We start from the raw sequence: 18,573 nt of genomic DNA on the forward strand, positions 1-18,573 counted from the left end.
TGTATTGTATTGCTGAAAAGGTGCGAGTCAAAAATACAAAAATCTTACCATCACAATTGAATATAAAAGCGAACCTTTATAGACCATCTGCTATTCGCTTTTGTTACAGTCCAAAATACAGATATTTGCTCTTTATCTGGCCAAACTGGGCTAGTTTTCAGGTTCAGTGCATTGATTTTTTGAAAACTGAACTGCTCTGCAAATTACCATTTACCATTAATCTTGTTACAGTTCATTAGAAGTGAAATGTGCTACTGATAAAATGGATAAAATGAATGCTTTGATAAAAGATTCCAACTTCATATACGTTTCCCTCAATTGTGCTGTTTAGTGGGAAACATCACTCGCAGTGAACTCAAAATGGACTTAGTTTTCCTATTGAGTGCATTGATTTGGGGTTTTTATTTTCATATTTAAGCTCATAGTTTCTTAATTATTTATTAATTAATTTTCTTAATTATTAATTAATATAATAGGATTTGTTTTTTTAAAAATAAATATGTTGTTTCACACACGATGTACAAAATTTCCCAACTCAATCTCTGTTTTTGTATTGTTCTTTATTAAGTTGACTTTTAACGGGTGCTTTTATAAGTGGTACTTACTGCTGAAGATACATATAAATACGAAATCCATTCCAAAAAGAACATAATTACGCATCATGGTAACTGATTCAAGACGATTCCTATTAAATTAGATTGGGGCTAAGATTGAATAGCCTATAGTAATTACTTTACTTATAAGAAGATAATGTTATTCATTATTAATGTATTTTTTTTTAATTTAGGGCTCGTCCCCTCACCCTTTGCCCTTTTTTTTGCTTTCTAGAAGGCTCTACAACTTTCTTTACAGCGTGAAACTTGTCCGGCGAGCAAGTAGTTCCCTGCGAAGGGCCCTAGCATCTTAAGATTTGCTAGAATTTCATTAACTGCCAGATGGTGACCTTCTCAAAATAACTTTACGAATCTCTCGAAACTTATTAGTCACTTAATTTTAAAGCATATAGTTAAATTAAGGAATTAATTAGTAATAATCCTTAAATAGATCAAAAGTATTTTATGAAAAGAGTTGCTCATATGAAGGAGTAACTCACTTATAAAGTTACTCACGTCGCAAGACTAGGCAGGTTGAATTGATAAACTGTGTTAAGAAAAGCATTTAACTTATTCATTGCGTTTTACTTAGCAACTTTATAGAATTCACCATAATAAGGTGTATCAGCCACCACTTTGGTTCTCAGCTCTCTCTTCCTCTTAATGGTGGTCTCCTAATAACGCTCCTCGGGGGAAGGACACATTTCTATTAATAAGGAAAAGAAAGTCCTACACTTTATAACAAGCCAGTTGCACTTAATGGATCCTGTGCTTTAATGGACTTATATCGAACTGAACTCCATTTGTAATGTGCATCAGTATCTTGAGCTGACCATTATTTAATTTGTAATATTTGTTTCTCGCTAAAAAAATGTTAAAAAAGAGCAACTTCTATTCAGAGAAGTTAGTTACTCAAGTAGAAAAGCTACAGCCTACTTTGATAAAATAATCAGGATACGAAGCTGATAATATGTAATAACAAATTCTTCTTTTCCTTTCTCCTTTGTGCCCTGGGGCTTAGAGAAGCAGCTCTAATCCATCCCATCCTTCGAAGTATGTCCTTTGCCATTCTTGTCTCACCCTTATACGAGATTCTTCTCACTCCTAATCTTTCTACATAGTTCTCAAACATCAGAAGAGGCTTTCCTTCGCTTAGCAGTAGCCCTCAGGAATTCTTTGCGCTTAAGTTCGTCTTTCACTCTCTCGCAATATCTTTTCCTAGCTGACGAGCCACCCAAACTTACCGCTTTGGTTTTTTTTAAATCTAATTGTCATATTTCTTATGCAATTCTTCTAGATTTTGCTCCGGACTCGTCTAATAAAGGGCATTTCTACAGCCTTATTTTGCTAGTAACGTCTTAACTTTCAGTACCATAAAGTTGACAATACTCTTAACTCCCGCTTTCCAATCAGAGTTAATCGCCGTCAGTTTTCTTTATTCTATTCTCAACACTTCCCAGTCAATTTCGCTATCGCAATTAATAACTGTCCCAAAATACCCAAAAGTACAATAACAATTCTCTGTTCATGGTCACGGTATTTCAGTATCCGTACTCTAAAATTGACTCACTCCACGAAACTGCGTTCATTATCTTCTGCTAAAACTCCTTTCCATCTTAGACTGTCATCCTAATCCATTCCGCCGCGACATAGCCTCCTACGATCCTTCTATACCTTACTGACACAAAAGAATAGAACAGCTACTTCTCTAACTCTCCACACTAGCTGCAGGTTTTTCCTCTGAAACTTTATCTGAGACATCTACCTAAATAATTTTCTTCCGCATTATATGTATGAGTAGGTGACATGTTCAACTAAACGTTCCGTTTATTAGGATTATAGCAGTTGTAAACAAGAGTAAGTAGAAAAATGGCTACAATACAGTTTTGAAAGCAAGGAACTGCATTATTTCTCGCTAGTTTCATCGTTACAAACAATTTTGTTACCATTAAAACAATAAACTACCCAAATTATATTTTATTCATATAATCTATTTATAGATTAGATTGGTATAGAAGTTATCAGATGCTCTAATGTTGTTGGTGATGAATACTGAAAGTCCTGACAAAATCTTGTTAGGCTGTCAAGATCAATCAATTGGACTTATCTGTGAATATTATTAATAACAGAATTTAGCGTTTAAATTAAATAATCACTGTTACTTTAAATAGTTAAAAAAACATTTAGTTAATTAGTCCTACAAAACGGTGTTTTCTGTCTTAATTTCTATATGTTTTCATCCATATTATTTTAATTCAGTGACTGTTTATTTTTATTTACGCCATCCTGGATTGATCAAAGTTTTAATAAAGATAACACTGCCACATTGGAAACTCTAATTTTTAACATTTTTTGTTAATTTACAAAAATGTAATTTTTATGTTGTTACGAAGCAATTTAAATGGAAATCCATAGCCCAGAAATCCAAATATGTGTAAATACATTAAAAAAAAAAAAAAAAAAAAAAAAAAAAAAAAAAAAAACGTGACGGTTTGTTGTTATTAGCTTTTGGGTAATTCCCAATAACAAAGGATAGATTACGAACAGCGTTTAATTGCTGAAAAACTTGCTTTTTTGAAGAAATAAAGTTTGAAAAATGCATTGAATAATTGATGTTTCCGGATTATCATATTATTATTATTTATTTATTTTAATGATTTAAGGCGCGTCACCATCTGAAGTTATTGGCGCCCGGAGCTTTTTTCAGTGCAGCGGACAGTTTTCTCTCGTTACAGATAACACTCCATCATCGCACAATAAGCTATAAGAAGCTCCTAGGAAGAGAAATTCTGCAACCAGCAGCTGGATTCGAACCCGGGACCTCCGCGTGGGAATCCAATACGCCAACCGCATAGCTAATCCATTCCCTACTATTATTATTATCATTTTCTGGAGGAGATATAATTTTTTGTTATCAGCATTATTATCAACCAACAAATATTTTCATTTTACAGAAAACCTGGTAAATTTAAGGCGTTAATGTAGTTATTTAAAAATAAGGGTAAACACCTTGTGGTAAAAGTAGCGTTATATAATGCATTTAATGTATTTGCATATTATAATTAGGGTTTTTCAATTGTAAACTTATGAATAATATGGTAGACTAACTTTAAAGGAAAATAAGATTTTTCTCGAGTGTGAAAGGATTTCAATGTTCTGTTACCTGTAATTATCTATTTACCACTTTGGATGGAAGTATACAATGTGATTGCAACTATCTAGGATTTGTTAAAAAGAATGAACTTGTGTGCCATTTGTAAAGATCTGTTGAGATATTAAATTATAACAACCGTACAACATTCTAACCCTCCTATCGGCACACCTCCCTGGTTAGAATCCCAATACGTCTTAGAACACAATTGGAATGGATGCAATTATTGAACAATCCATGATGAAACTGTATTTTACAAAACCTTTTTTAAATTATCTCACTTTAAAAATAAGTCATTCAATAATAATAAACTTTTTATTTTTATTGCAGTTTGTTATGGGATCAACAAGATTCCTAAAGGTTGCTGGTACTGTGAAAAATGCATAATTATCGCTAAAGAGGCAAAAATCGTAAGTAAACGACTTCAATTTATCATCTTATCATTACTATTATTTTCTTTTTTATTAAATTATTTTTTTTTTTTGGGCGCATTAACAGCTGAGGTTATTAGCGCCCGGAGCTTTTTTCAGTGCACTGCCCATCAGTGTTCTCTATTTACAGACAACACTGCCCATCACTAGACAGTGAGCTGTAAGAAGCTCCTAGTAAGAGAAAATCTAAGGGTCAGCAACTGGATTCGAACCCGGGAACTCCTCGTTGGAATCCAATACGCTAGGCGCATTATTATTATTATTGTTTTAATCTTATTTATCAACTTCTCTTAAGCAAATATTATGTATACTTATAGAATGATTAAGAATTAACCTAACCGTAGGCTTATCATAAAACTCTTGATCTCCTTCTACCTCTTGCAAAGTAGTGTGAGTGAATGCCAAAGAAATAGGAACTAATGCTTGCGTAGTGGACTGCTAAATCCAGTCTATCAATTCTTGAAGTTCTGGGGTGTTGTTATGTTGGTATAACAGCAGAGTACCGAAAATCTGAAGAATATAATTGAAAGACTTATTGATATATTATCTCGCTTTTATATCTTTTTTTTTAATTTTTTATTTATATTTCAGACTTGCGAATTATGTCCAAACAAGTTAGGAGCTTTTAAGCCAACAAATACAAACAAAATGGCTCATGTAGTGTGCGCGCTCTATATTCCGGAAGTCTATTTTGGAGATACAAAATCTATGACACCAGTAATGCTGGATTCGCTACCAAGATCTCGCTATCATAGTGTTTGTATATTTTATTTTTCCATTCCATAAAACGAACAAAAAACTAGCCTAATGTGACTTTTAATATTTTTTTATATTAGAAATTGTTACTAATATCCGATTTTAAAATTAAAAGTGATTGCACTTACGTTCAATAATACAATAATCAATTTTAATACTCGCTAGAAATATCGATTGTGATGTAAATATAAAAAATATCATTTTTCAAGCTAATGAAAAACTTCTTTGTTGGTAGAAATTACAAATTTCATTTGAATACAAATGAAAAATGGTAGTAATTAAATCTGGGGAACCAAATTTTTATAGTTTTGGAAAAAAATCGACTTTAAAATGGTGCTTACATTCGATTAAATTGAACAAATCATAGACTATTTTCTAAGACTTAAAACAAATGAATTATTTAACAGTACGAGAAAGTAAATAATAATTTTAATAAACATTTTCATTCTCAACAAATTTTAGGTATGTTATATTTGTACGAAAAAAGGCCGATCTGTATTCGAATCGGAGTATGGGGTATCCGTAAAATGCAATGTACAAAACTGCACCCAGTATTTCCACGCTACTTGTGGACAAGCTGAAGGACTGCTCTGTGAAATACCTTCGTCGACAAAAGGAAAAATAAATTATTGTGGTTACTGTAAGAAACATTGTAGAGAAGAAGTAGTAAGTACATTTATTTCTAAAAATTAATTATTATCTAAAATAACTATTGAAAAAACAGTCTTGTATTGAACTTAATTACGACGACAAAGTATTTTATTTAACGAAAATACTGATACCATTTAATGTAATGTTTAAATTCAGTTTATTTATTTATTTTGTAAAGAATGAAGCCACCAAGTTTGCCCCTGCTTTTTCACCTATCAAATCGATTCCACCTGTTATTACAAAAAGAACAACTCCAAGGAAATCAGGTATTTATTTTAGAATACAATCATTACATGATATTGAAAATAACTAAAGTAAGATCCTGTTTTTTAGTTTACCAAAAAAATAAAAAATACAAAAATGCATATTTAAATATATTTTATCAAACCGTATTATTCATCAAATAATTTATTTAATTAGCAAGAAATGTTTTTAAAGCTAAGGCTACTGAATAGAATTCTATGCAGGCTTACGAGGGTCGTTTGAAATGTCCGTGCAAAGTCAGAGAGATAGCACTACTGGCGCGTATCGAGGTTATGTTTAGTTAGTAGCATCTCTTGGAAGAACACATACCAAGTTTCAGCCAGATCGGTCTATTTCTTTGTGTTTGGCATTCGTTTGAATCGAGGAAGTCGAGTGATTTACTCACGCTTGACCAAAAACGAAATCGTGTGAAGTGTTGCAAGGACGGTTTGCAGCTGTTCCAGAAGAATCCGCATGACTTTAAGCGTCGTTTCGTCACTGTGGATGAAACATGGATACATCACTACACTCCTGAGACCAAAGAACAATCTAAACAAAGGGGTTACCAAGGGGGAATCTGTGCCAAAAAAAGGCGAAGACCGTTCCTTCGGCCGGAAAGATTATGGCGACTGTCTTTTGGGATTCGCAAGGAATAATCCTCATCGACTATCTGGAAAAGGGTAAAACTATTACAGGTGCATATTATTCATCATTATTGGACCGTTTGAAAACCGAGCTGCAAGAAAAACGCCCACGATTGGCCCACAAAAAAAGTCCTTTTCCATCACGACAACGCACCAGCTCACACCTCAGCAATTGTGGTCGCAAAATTAATGGAAATAGGGTTCCAACTCGTTTCACATCCCCCCTATTCTCCAGACTTGGCTCCCTCGGACTACTATTTGTTCCCCAATATGAAGAAATGGCTGGCGGGAAAAAGATTTTATTCAAACGAGGAGGTGATTGCAGAAACGAATGGCTATTTTTCAGACTTGGACAAATCCTATTATTCGGAAGGGATCAACAAACTAGAGCAGCGTTGGATGAAGTGTATAAGCCTAAAAGGAGACTATGTTGAAAAATAAAAAAGGTTTACCCCAAAAAATTAAGTAGTTTTTATTTTTGCACGGACTTTTCAAACGACCCTCGTACATTACACTGAATATATGAAACAAAATAACGTTGGTTTGCCTTAAAAATTATCTGAGAAGATTGTTTAGAAATAATTAGACTCCATTTTGTTTGTAGCTTCTGAAAATATTTTAATGGCAAATCTCTGGCCTTTACAGGGGGGAAAAAAAGCTTTGTTATTTGCACTCGGTAATAAGAAGCCTTGAGATGTAGAATTGTTTGTGTAAAATTGAATGCTTGAAAGTTTAAAATAATGAATTTGGGTTATATAACTCCCTTTTTCTTTGTTTAACCTGCATTTTAGCACTGAAAAAAAATTCAATTTTAATTCAATTAAAACGAACTGCTTTTTTGGCCGATTTCTAATAAATATTAGTAAGATCGAACAATACGTAATGTTACACTGTAGTTCGGTCCCTATCAATAATGGCTAGTATTTTTTTCTCGCCTAAAAGATCAAATGTACAACTTTTTTCACTATTTTTAATTATAGAATGAATAATTATTCATCATTGCAAAACACAAAGAAAAACAAAAAATACATTGTAAATAAGATAAGTTGTTTTATATGTTGAAAATATATATTTTTACATAAATGGACCTTCACAAACTCCATTTTCCAGTGATAGATTTAGATCGTTGCGACAAATCCTCAAATTTGGCTCACCCAAATTTGAAGATTGTAGTTTTAGCTTAATTCTTGGTTTGTGATATCAAAATCTCTCTTTCCCTCTTTGCATAAACACAATTACACATTTAACCTCAGTAAATTTATTTTTCACCAGCCGACCATGTGCGGTACCTTGGAATGTACCTAGACAAGAGACTTACCTGGAACCCCCATATGAGACTTAAACGTACCGAACTAAACAAACGATACAAACTTCTAGCCAGACTGCTTGACAAACGCTCAAATCTCTCACTACAGAACAAACGACGACTCTATACAGCTCTTCTCACACCGATATGGACTTACGGACTCGAACTTTACGGAACAGCTAAAAAATCCAACATCAATAGAGTGCAAACACTCCAATCCAGAATACTACGCCGCATAGTAGACGCTCCATTCTATGTTAGCAACCACACAATCCATACAGATCTCCAAATTCCATTCATCTCCGAACTTGCCAAAAAATCCGATATAAAAACTTTCCTCAAAAATTCTCATTTCATTCCAACTCTTTAGCTACAAACTTATCTTCAACTACGCTACCGTCCAATCCTCGAAGACGGCTGAGGCACCGTTGGCCCCGTGACCAACTGGGTGACTAATGGCGGCCATCACTGGATGACGTCATTCACGTCTGCCACGTTATTTATCTATATACATTTATCTCATTTACTTATTGTACCCTGTAGGTACAGGTGAAAATTTCATTAGAAGGATAAAAAAAAAAATATTTTTATATTCAGGTGATATCAAAAAATAATATTTTTCGATTTTTTTTTTTTTTTTTTTATAATAGTTATTATATTCAATCAAAAATAAATAAATAAACTCACTAATCTATTTATTAAATTTTTGGATTATAGAACCAAAATCTAAACGAAAGAGTTCGTTGAAGATATCATTTCCTGATCAAGAGACCATTGCATCTTTACCGTTAGCTAATGAACCGTTTGAAATCAACGATCTTTTGGATGAAAGTAGGATTTATTTACTTTATTTATAGACATAACTTATCCTAAACTTAATAAAAATTGTCAACTTAAAATTGCACTATCACAAGTATAAGCCAAATTGGCGCATCAGCAAAATTTTTGCTTAAAAGAAGTTTTCAAAAAAACGGCTTACAAAAACTTTGGGGAATGTGTGGTATGAAAATTCTAATCTTGAGAAAGAAATCGTGTGATTCTAGTGGAGAGGAATTCATTAGAAGAATGTAGAGTACTATTTGAAAAAGAATTGTTATCTGAAATATTAGTTTTGTCAAAAAGGAATTAGTAGTACGAACGCTGAAATTAGAGAATTTTTTTTTTGTAGAATATTTGTATCAGTTTTGGCTTAATTACATTTACCTATAACTGTAATTTTAATAATTTTAAAACAAAATATTATTCCTAATAGTCGAATTGACAAAATCAAAAACTAGTAAAGCAAGATCCAAAAGTGTAACACCTAACAGACGAACGTCAGCTGAAAGTACTAGAAGAACTATAGCTTCCTGTCGAAGGCTAAGAAGATCAACTAATCAGGCAATTTTTCAAAGCCGGAGAAGGTCAAGTGATGATGAACTAGATACTGTAAATGATATCTTGTCACTTTCAAATTCCATTGAAGATGCAGAAGAGATAACGATAGTTAAGAAATACTCCAAACGAGGTATTTTATTATTATTATTATTTTTATTATTATTCCCTTAAAGAATTGTATAACAGAGGAAAACAAGCAAAAATACATATAAGAAATTCCTCAAGTATTTTAATATCTTATAATGAAGCAAAGTAGGTTTTATTTTATTTTTGGGCATCAACATCTAAGGACATTAGCGCCTAAAGTAGATATTGTTGTTATATTTCTTAGAGTATTTCTAATGGAGGCGAACAAAGTCTGATCCTTGTTTAATTTCTTCCTTTTTTCTGAACACCTTGAAATTTCTTCCAAAATTTTGAAATGAAAGTGTAAGCCATTTTCTTTTACTATTTAGGAAGAATTAAGAGGTAACAAATTATTATGGATCGTTGGAATTTTAATTTTAGTAGGGTTGCAATCAAAGAGTAGGAAAGGTCAGTACCCAATAAGATACTTGACTTTTGTTTCATGTTAATGTCCAGTAATACCAGATAATAATACAAACAAGTCTATCGAATTTTAAGATTATTATAAAAGTGTAAGTACTGTTACAAATTAGAAGGTTTCGTATTATCGGTAACTTGAAAATGTTCTGTAACCTTTAAATACTTTTCTTTTATTTAATTACCCTGATAATGAATTTATTCCTGTTTATCTCTTTTAGGAAGAAAACCAACCAGAGGCAAATCAAGAAAATTGAGTTCATTTTTGGATGAAAGTGGATGTGTTTCGTTGCCTTCGGTTACTAGTTTTAGGAATAATGAAACTCTTAGCCCAAAACCTGAAGTAATTCCTGAACAAGCAAGCCCTGAACAAGGTAGTAATCCTGTACAAGCAAGCACTGAACAAGCTAACCCGGAACAAGCAAGCCCTGAACAAGCTAACCCTGAACAAACAGATCTAAACACTAATTCTGATTGTCCTATGGAAATAGAATTTTCTGATAAAGAACAAATTCAGTATAATCAAGTTGATGAGAACAATGATTCAGGTAAGCAGTAAAGACTTGTTTTGTCTTTATACCATAGTTTTTTAAGTTTCAGATGTACATTGGTTCTTTAAGACAAGCGAACTTGTTGGTTTGAACCAATAAAGGTTAAATTGTAAGAAAGTGCAATACTTAAACACGACTGGTTTCAACTTTGTTGAAAACAAAGTGGCGGCTGGTGACTCAAAAAATTGTAAGGGGATGCAGTTTAAGAAAAACTTGTTTTTGATAAAGTTTTTGCACTGCTAATTCTAACACTGAGCCAATATTACTAAGTTGAATCTTTAATACTCGATCGAACGGATCCGTATTTATAGTAAAAATCCATACGTCTTCTTTTTTCAAAATGCAGACTGTTTCTTTACAGAAATCATTGCGAAAGCCTTTCTTTTGTCATGGAATTTCTTAAAATTCAGCTAATATATAATTCGCAATCCAAATATGATACCCAATCCAAGCCTGAACTATCAAATGTACATATGTCTTATTATTAAAGATACATAATTTTAAGTACCTAACACATTATTTATAGCTTCAGCTGCTGATGATTCTTCCAAATGTACAACAAATTCTATGACTCAAGATGCAGATGATTTAAATAAAGTTGATAGTGATCAAGAAAATGAAGATGATGTTGCTCCTGCTGATGAGTGCTCCCCAATGGAAAATGAAGACTATAATAACGAAAACGAAAACTCAGGTTGAAAAGTATAATAGAAATTAAAATAATTATTCCAATATAAGATTTTAAAAAAATGCCTAAGAATTTGATGGGTCACTGTAGAAAGGTTTTTATTTGGAAGACTGCAGATCTGTAAGGTGAATGATTACAAATCAAATCCATTTTTGATCCAAAAGATCTGTTAATACCTTCCTAGTATCTCTGTTTGTGCACATCAGTGTTAAAAAATGTATAGAGTAATGTACGTAACGCAATACATATAGGAGGCAGTGTATGGGATAGTGGGCTATAGTTGCCCATGGTTTTCCTGTGATTTCACTATTACCTATATCGTTGCACACATCAATTTATCTATTCACCAGTTGCATTCAGTATCACCAGTTGTTCGTATTAAGCTGGGATACCGCAAAGATCTGTGAAAGGGATGATAAGTATCTTACTTCTTTCCTGAAGAAGGAAATTAGGAGTATTAGAACTAAATAATAAAACGAAAATATGGTTTATTTTACTTACTTGTTTTGGTTCGGAGGATTTGATCAGTAGAGGAATTTCGATTCAGAATTGTACCAAATAGGCTCTTCTTATTTAATTTTAAAACAAGATAGAAATCCTAATTCGAATCAGATTTTTCAGAATAAAATTTAAAAACTATATAATAAGATACTCTTTGAATGTTGCATTTTTTAATACATATGCATTTCTTTATTTTCGTTTTCCAGATATGGGTACTGCAGAGATGCCTGTGTTAGAAACAGAAAATGCATCAAATCAAAGTCCATCTTCAAATGATAGTGCCTCTGAATCTGATTCATCAGATAGTAACTCTGAATCAGATTCATCAGATAGTGAAACAACTGAACAACCTGCTAAAGTAAAGTCTATATTTGATATTTCCAGCTCAGAAGAAGATAATGAGAGTAAGAAATTGCATATTGGACGTTACGTTTTCATTTATTACACAGAGAGAATGCATTTTGGTATTTATTGATTTTTTTTTTTCACTTCATAATTGTTTTCTACATTTTCAGCAATTGAAAATAAAAGACTTTTTTCCACTCCATTGGAAGCCAATCTTTCATTTAATCTGGAGCAGATTACAATTGGAGAATCGAGCGTCGAAAATGGTTAGGAACTTTTTTGATTTTATTTTTTACTGTGTGATAGGATGGAATTTAGAAAAAAAATAAAACAATCTTTCAATAAACAATTAATACAAAAATAATAATCATAAAAAATGGATGAAATGAAAATTATCCTTGCTTTTTCCAATGCAATTGAATTGGATACATTTTGACTAAACTGTCGCAAATATTTCGTAAAAACCACTTGCTTCAAATAAATTTTTTTATGTTACAAATTGTTTCATTGTCCTGATGTTCTTTTCACTTTTGAACTGTAGGCAAACAAGAAGTAGAGTCTCAGGAAAATATGATAGAAGAGGTCAATGAATCAACAAATGAAGTAGAGAAGAGTTCAAGTTTAGGAAAGGCTAGTACAGATGGGACATCTCTTGCTGTTGACGAATCCTCTGAAGGTAGCATGGTTGATGTTACTCCTATGGAAACAAAGAGTGATTCAGAATCTTCTAATGATGATGCTGAAGTTGATGAAGATAGTGCCAACGAACAAAATTTATCAGGTATAGAAATTGCTATATATTTTTTTAAATTTTACTTATTTATTATTCATATAGATTATTCATTAAGACCTAATATTTTCCAAAGATCTAATGGGTATATTAATTTAGATCTAATCCACAAAAGATTTAGTTCCGACGATGCTGACAATAACCAGGATGAAATCAGTTCAAGATCATCTTACCAACATTATATATCTTGAACATATTTCTTCACAACCAAAATGGTTAACCACGAGACATTTCGCCTTAAACCACTTCACATTGATGTATCTTTTAAAATTACAATGCCCAATAAGGGATCCAACCAGATGCCTGAAAGAAGTACGTTAATTAAGACACAAAATCTAACTTCACCATCACAAGGGGCGCTATTAGAACCTTTCGCTGTTCACAATCCACAAAGATGGATGCTACGAGTCTGTTAAGGACAACATGCTTGACAAAACGTCTGCAGGAGACTAAGGCTGGAAACATAGTGGAGCGGCGAGCAAAGCGGCGATGATAGCTGCTTCAGATGAAAGAGAGCGACGAGCAGCGAGCAAAGATTCGCATGCACATAGTGACCAGTTTAGTCGCGTTCTCCTTTTGACAAAACAAGATGGAGGAACTATTTTTATATGAAAATTCTTCGTTGAAACTTTGGTATTAGCAGCAGCTTAGTAGTAGGAGCTGCAGTGTACATGACATAAATAAGTCTAGAAATGAACTTGGTGAATTTCATCACTTGTACCAACAACTTCGGGAGCATCATGGCAAGTTTCATGCGTATTTTCGAATGTCTTTATCAACATTTGATTACATACTAGCCCATTAATCAAAATCAAATTTTGTTGTTTTTGAGTAATACAGCTCATAACATGAGTTAGGCACAATATAGAAAAATTAACTATGTAGGTTATTAACTAAATACAAATCTGTGTAACCCCATTAATCCTAGCAGTTACTTTAAGGTTAGAAAATCAAAATAAATACAAACAAAATAGAAATATATGCAGATAAAAAGAAATTAGTCAATTAAAAAAACACAACAATTTTATTAAATAACTACTCCATGATTTGTCGTAAATTAATGTTGTTCATCTGAAAAACTGGAGTAGTAGGACGCTACAGAAGAAGGATTGGAGAATTCGTCCTGATCAGAAGTAGTAGGACGTGAAAATGTAATTTAATTTTGCCTAGTATTTAGATGAAAGTTAGCATTAAGGGATTGAGAACCAAATTAAATGTAGCAAAAATTACCTGAATTCTCCATTAACTAATAATTGTTAATTAATTTAAACTATTAATTATTAAAAACTATTGTAGCTGGAAACATAGTGGAGCGGCGAGCAAAGCGACGATGATAGCGAAGAGCAAAGCGGCGAAATCAAACACAAGTAAACATATGGGACCGCGCATAGTGGCGAGCAAAGCGAAGATAGAGCAACGCTATCTATAAAGAGTGGAGCAAAGCGTTATGACATGTTTGATTTCTTCGCTCTCATCGCGCTCAATTTGTAAAGGTTATTTTTCAAAGGTTATGGATATTGATACATTTATTGGTTTAGCTTGTTTAAAGAAACCTCTGTGGGACCGTAATATTTGCGAAGCTACAACAGTTTTTAACAATTAATAATTAATCGTTAAAATTAATTAACAATTAGTAGTTAATGGAGAATTCAGGTAATTTTTGCTACATTTAATTTGGTTCTCAATCCCTTAATGCTAACTTTCATCTAAATACTAGGCAAAATTAAATTAAATTTTCACGTCCTACTGCTTCTGATCAGAACGAATTCTCCAATCCTTCTTCTGTAGCGTCGTACTACTCCAGTTTTTCAGATGAACAACATTAATTTACGACTGATTTAGTAATTATTAGTAATAATAAAGTGATTTAATAAAATTATTGTTTTTTTTTTAATTGACTAATTTCTTTTTATCTGCATATATTTCTATTTTGTTTTTATTTATTCTTTTCTAACCTTAAAGTAACTGCTAGGATTAATGGGGTTACACAGATTTGTATTTAGTTAATTTTTCCATATTGTGCCTAACTTTTGTTGTGAGTTGTATTATTCAGAAACAATAAAATTTGATTTTGATTAATGGGGTTACACTGGGCTAGTATATAATCAAATGTTGATAAGACATTCGAAAAAAGCATGAAACTTGCCAGGATGCTCCCGAAGTTGTTGGTACAAGTGATGAAATTCACCAGGTTCATTTCTAGACTTATTTATGTCATGTACACTGCAGCTCCTACTACTAAGCTGCTGCAAATACCAAAGTTTCAACGAAGAATTTTCATATAAAAATAGTTCCTCCATCTTGTTTTGTCAAAAGGAGAACGCGACTACGCTCGTCACTATGTGCATGCGAATCTTTGCTCGCTGCTCGTCGCTCTCTTTGATTTGAAGCAGCTATCATCGCCGCCTTGCTCGCCGCTCCACTATGTTTCCAGCCTAACTTGGTCCAAGTAATCAACCTCCTCATTACTCAACATTTTTTCTTGATCTGGGTATCAAGTCTGAAAAAAATTCTTTAGTAAAGCTGTGGCTTTTTTTTTTGGTTCTTTAGAACATAGTAACTTCAGCTCGGAAGTGAAGGCACAAAATTTGAATGTCTTTTAAGAGTGCTGAAGAGCCTGAGGATTTAGAGGCTTAATTTTATGCATTTTTTGTTTTTGCTTTTAAGAATCAGGCTAAAAGCGCCGAGGTAACGCGTAATGGTGATACAGTCTTGGGCCTAAAATTCCCAACTGTATTTTTAATATAGGTCAACTTTAGATTAAGTAAATTGCAGCCAGAGAAAGATAGTGTTTCATAAAAGATATTTTTTTGCCATTTTTATTGTAGCAGGAACAGATCCAGAACTACAATGCAGTCCAAAAATTCTTAATCCAGATAATATGAATACATCTGGATCTTCTTCATCGCAAAGCGCTCATTCTAATGTGGAAGATATATCTGTAATTCCAGCTATCGTCAATACATCTACTTCAATAGACTCCAATCGAGAAATATCCTCATATGATGCACAAGAGAGTTTTGATGAAGATATGGACTCAGGTATGCGGCAAAGTTGTATTTTTATTTAATTAATTTTTAAATTAAGGGCGTCAACATGTGAGGTCAAATTCACCAGAACCTCACTGACGGCCTCCGCTTGTTGCTGTTATTAGGGATAATTCTATTTATCACCTGACAGTAAGCCGTTTAAGAGCTCTGCAAAACGTCTGAAATGTGTTGACTTGTAAGCCAAAGTAGATAAAACTCCTTTACCTACAGAAATATGTACGCATTGAGCAAATAAAATATGACGGACGCACACTTCAACGACGAAGAAATATTGTCACAATGACTACATCATCCGCATTAGCAAATAATTGAACAGAATTATCGTACCTGTTCGATGTCAAAATTCTAGGATCTCGTGATTACTTTTTCACCTTGTCTTAACCCTTTGCGTGCGTTTTTTAAAGTCAAAAGAAACATTAGACTGCACTCGTACTTTACGAAGTCTGTAAATTAAGTAATGAGACTGATTTTTTTTTTAAAATTTTTTTATTCAAAAAGAATTACAATTCTATATTTCCACTTTCAAAATAACTTCCTTCGGATCCACACAGCGCTGGAGACTCCTCATAGGAGCGCTCGAACTCCGATACTGGAATAGCCTTCAGCTGGATGGTTATAGCCGTTTGAATGTTTTCGACTGTCCCAAAATGAGTTCCCTTTGGGGTGATTTTTCAACTTCGGGAAGAGAAAAAAGTCACAAGGACTCAAGTCAGGCGAATAAGGAGGCTGAGGAGCCACAGGAATGTTTTTACTGGCCAAAAACTCGTTTATTGAAATTGGTTTTTTGGGACCATTTTTGCGCAGATTTTTTTCATCCCCAATTCATTGGTCAAAATTTGATGAACGGTGGTGTGAGTCAAATTTAACTCCTCCCCGATCATTCTGACTGTCAACTGGCGATCTGAACGCACAAGATCCCGGATTCTGTCGACATTTTCATCGGTTCTTGAAGATGAAGGCCTTCCGCTTCATAGTTCATCTTCAATCGGCTCTCTTCCTTCTGAAAATGCCTTAAACCACCGAAAAACCTGGTCTCTTGACAAAACACTATCTCCGTAGGCCTGCTGAAGTTTAGCAAGAGTTTCCGTTGCACTGTGTCCATGTCTGAAGCAAAACAGTCGAAAACATTCAAACGGCTGTAATCGAGCAGCTGAAGGCTATTCCAGTATCGGAGTTCGAGCACGGCTATGAGGAGTGGAAGAAACGTCTCCAGCGCTGTGTGGCTTCAGAAGGAAGTTATTTCGAAGGTGACAATATAGAATTGTAATTCTTTTTGAATAAATTTTTTTATAAAAATCAGTCTCATTTCTTAATTTACAGACCTCGTATATGATACCTAACAAGTATGAAGGGTAATTTCATCTCCTCCAGCTTTGAATATGATCAATGCTAACGTTAGTGCTCTGTCGGCACTTTAAATTCCATCCCTATTTGCATAATTATACGAACAGAAAAAACAAATCCAACGGTAGACGGCCCCTTCCTAAATCCTGCCAATTAGTTTTACCTATTTATTGATTCTCATAGCGGAATCAGTTTCACAAAACAGAAGAAGATATTAGAGAGGCTTTTATAAGCGCTAGTTAATAACTAGTTGCCTCTAGAATTCACGAATTCCAATTGGTTATCTTTTTTTCTAAATACCTCATTTGATTGCCTTGCTCCAATGGAATGGCATCTCACATTCGTTCAGATAGGGTACAATTAAATTGTTGGCACTTTCCCTTTATTTTGTATTATTTATTTCGTTTTGAAGGCATATTATTATTAATTCATTTTTGTTAATAAAATGTATGTGTCTATCATCAACATTTCGGTTTCTTCTGTTTTAGATCCGATAAATGATGATGCTGGAAATGATCTATGTGTACAAGAATATGTAATTATGACTACAGAAGAAACTACTTCTAATACTTCTAATTCAATTGTGGTAACTGTACCTCCAGATGAAGCAATTATAACTGATAATAATGCTTATGATATTATCTCTCACAATGAAATTGTTAATACGTCTAACATTGACACTGATATTGAGATGGCAAACAAATGTGATATTTTCTTATCACCATTACATCAAGTTTCAAAAGCTAGAGCAGAGTCAAGACAAGAAATAAATTGTAATCTACAATGTGATAATTTGAGAGGATCTGATAATCAAACCTTTAACAATTTAAGGTGATCCATAATTTTATCTTTTATATCAAATCATTGTTGTTATTTTAAGATATTTCTGAAGTCCTCTTTTTCCATTTCTCCTTTTACATCCATTTATATTACTGGCCTTGTCCATCATTAGGGTAATCTTCATTTCCTTCTTCCTTAAGCGTAAGAAAAGGAATTTGTTTTTGTAATATCTTTGAGTTGATTGATGTTCCTTTGTCAATTAATTTTCTTAGTTTAAAATGTAAGGATAGGTATTAATAGGACGTTTTTCTGAACCAAATTAATGATTGCCCATCTTTAATTTATTAATAATTATAATAATTATTATTATTCATCTGAACTGTGTGTTCCTGCCTACTCTGAATAAATGAATTCTGCTTAGAGAATTTTTTTAGTAAATAACAAATCTATTAAGTAAAATATCATTTACGAAAAGTGCTACCCTAAATTTTAGGTGCTCAAGTGAAATATCAAATTTGAACATTCTGTTTATTGGTTTTTGAGTTACGGTGGATAAACATTGCAGTAACAAACACACTCATTTGACAAAACCATTTTCCAATTCTTCATAATGGACTCAAAATTGACAATTTTTCCGATTGCTTATTTTCTTCTTAGATAAAATTCAGTATCATCTAGAGTTTTTTAAATACTCCAAATCTCAGATTAGCTCTGTGCTGGTCTTACCACTGATAGCAAAATAATGTCCTCTATTTTAACGACCTTCTTCAAAGTCAGTTCAAAAGACGTTGAGAGGAATTAACAGAATTATAATTTTATTTTTGAAATT

General features: G+C 33.0%; 2 protein-coding genes across 7 annotated transcripts in view; one reads left to right on the top strand and one right to left on the bottom strand.

The window, feature by feature from the left end:
* numb (NUMB endocytic adaptor protein) overlaps window positions 1-18,573 on the bottom strand; it is a 251,312-nt gene that overhangs the window by 115,731 nt on the left and 117,008 nt on the right. The window lies entirely within an intron of this gene.
* LOC141456686 (uncharacterized) overlaps window positions 1-18,573 on the top strand; it is a 29,734-nt gene that overhangs the window by 1,304 nt on the left and 9,857 nt on the right. For 2 of the 3 annotated variants that reach the window (XM_074132871.1, XM_074132873.1), the window contains exons 2-14: window positions 4,075-4,154; window positions 4,767-4,931; window positions 5,394-5,597; window positions 5,761-5,848; window positions 8,493-8,606; window positions 9,028-9,282; window positions 9,917-10,243; window positions 10,773-10,940; window positions 11,642-11,839; window positions 11,951-12,046; window positions 12,322-12,561; window positions 15,399-15,611; window positions 17,453-17,795. In XM_074132871.1, the coding sequence (XP_073988972.1) occupies window positions 4,075-4,154; window positions 4,767-4,931; window positions 5,394-5,597; window positions 5,761-5,848; window positions 8,493-8,606; window positions 9,028-9,282; window positions 9,917-10,243; window positions 10,773-10,940; window positions 11,642-11,839; window positions 11,951-12,046; window positions 12,322-12,561; window positions 15,399-15,611; window positions 17,453-17,795 (2,491 nt within the window). The remainder of the gene's footprint in view (window positions 1-4,074; window positions 4,155-4,766; window positions 4,932-5,393; window positions 5,598-5,760; window positions 5,849-8,492; window positions 8,607-9,027; window positions 9,283-9,916; window positions 10,244-10,772; window positions 10,941-11,641; window positions 11,840-11,950; window positions 12,047-12,321; window positions 12,562-15,398; window positions 15,612-17,452; window positions 17,796-18,573) is intronic. The other variant, XM_074132872.1, reaches the window with a different exon arrangement.

The sequence above is a fragment of the Rhodnius prolixus genome, unplaced genomic scaffold, assembly GCF_049639745.1.
Source record: "Rhodnius prolixus isolate KJV_2025 unplaced genomic scaffold, Rpr scaffold_10, whole genome shotgun sequence".
In the NCBI taxonomy this organism is placed as follows: domain Eukaryota; kingdom Metazoa; phylum Arthropoda; class Insecta; order Hemiptera; family Reduviidae; genus Rhodnius; species Rhodnius prolixus.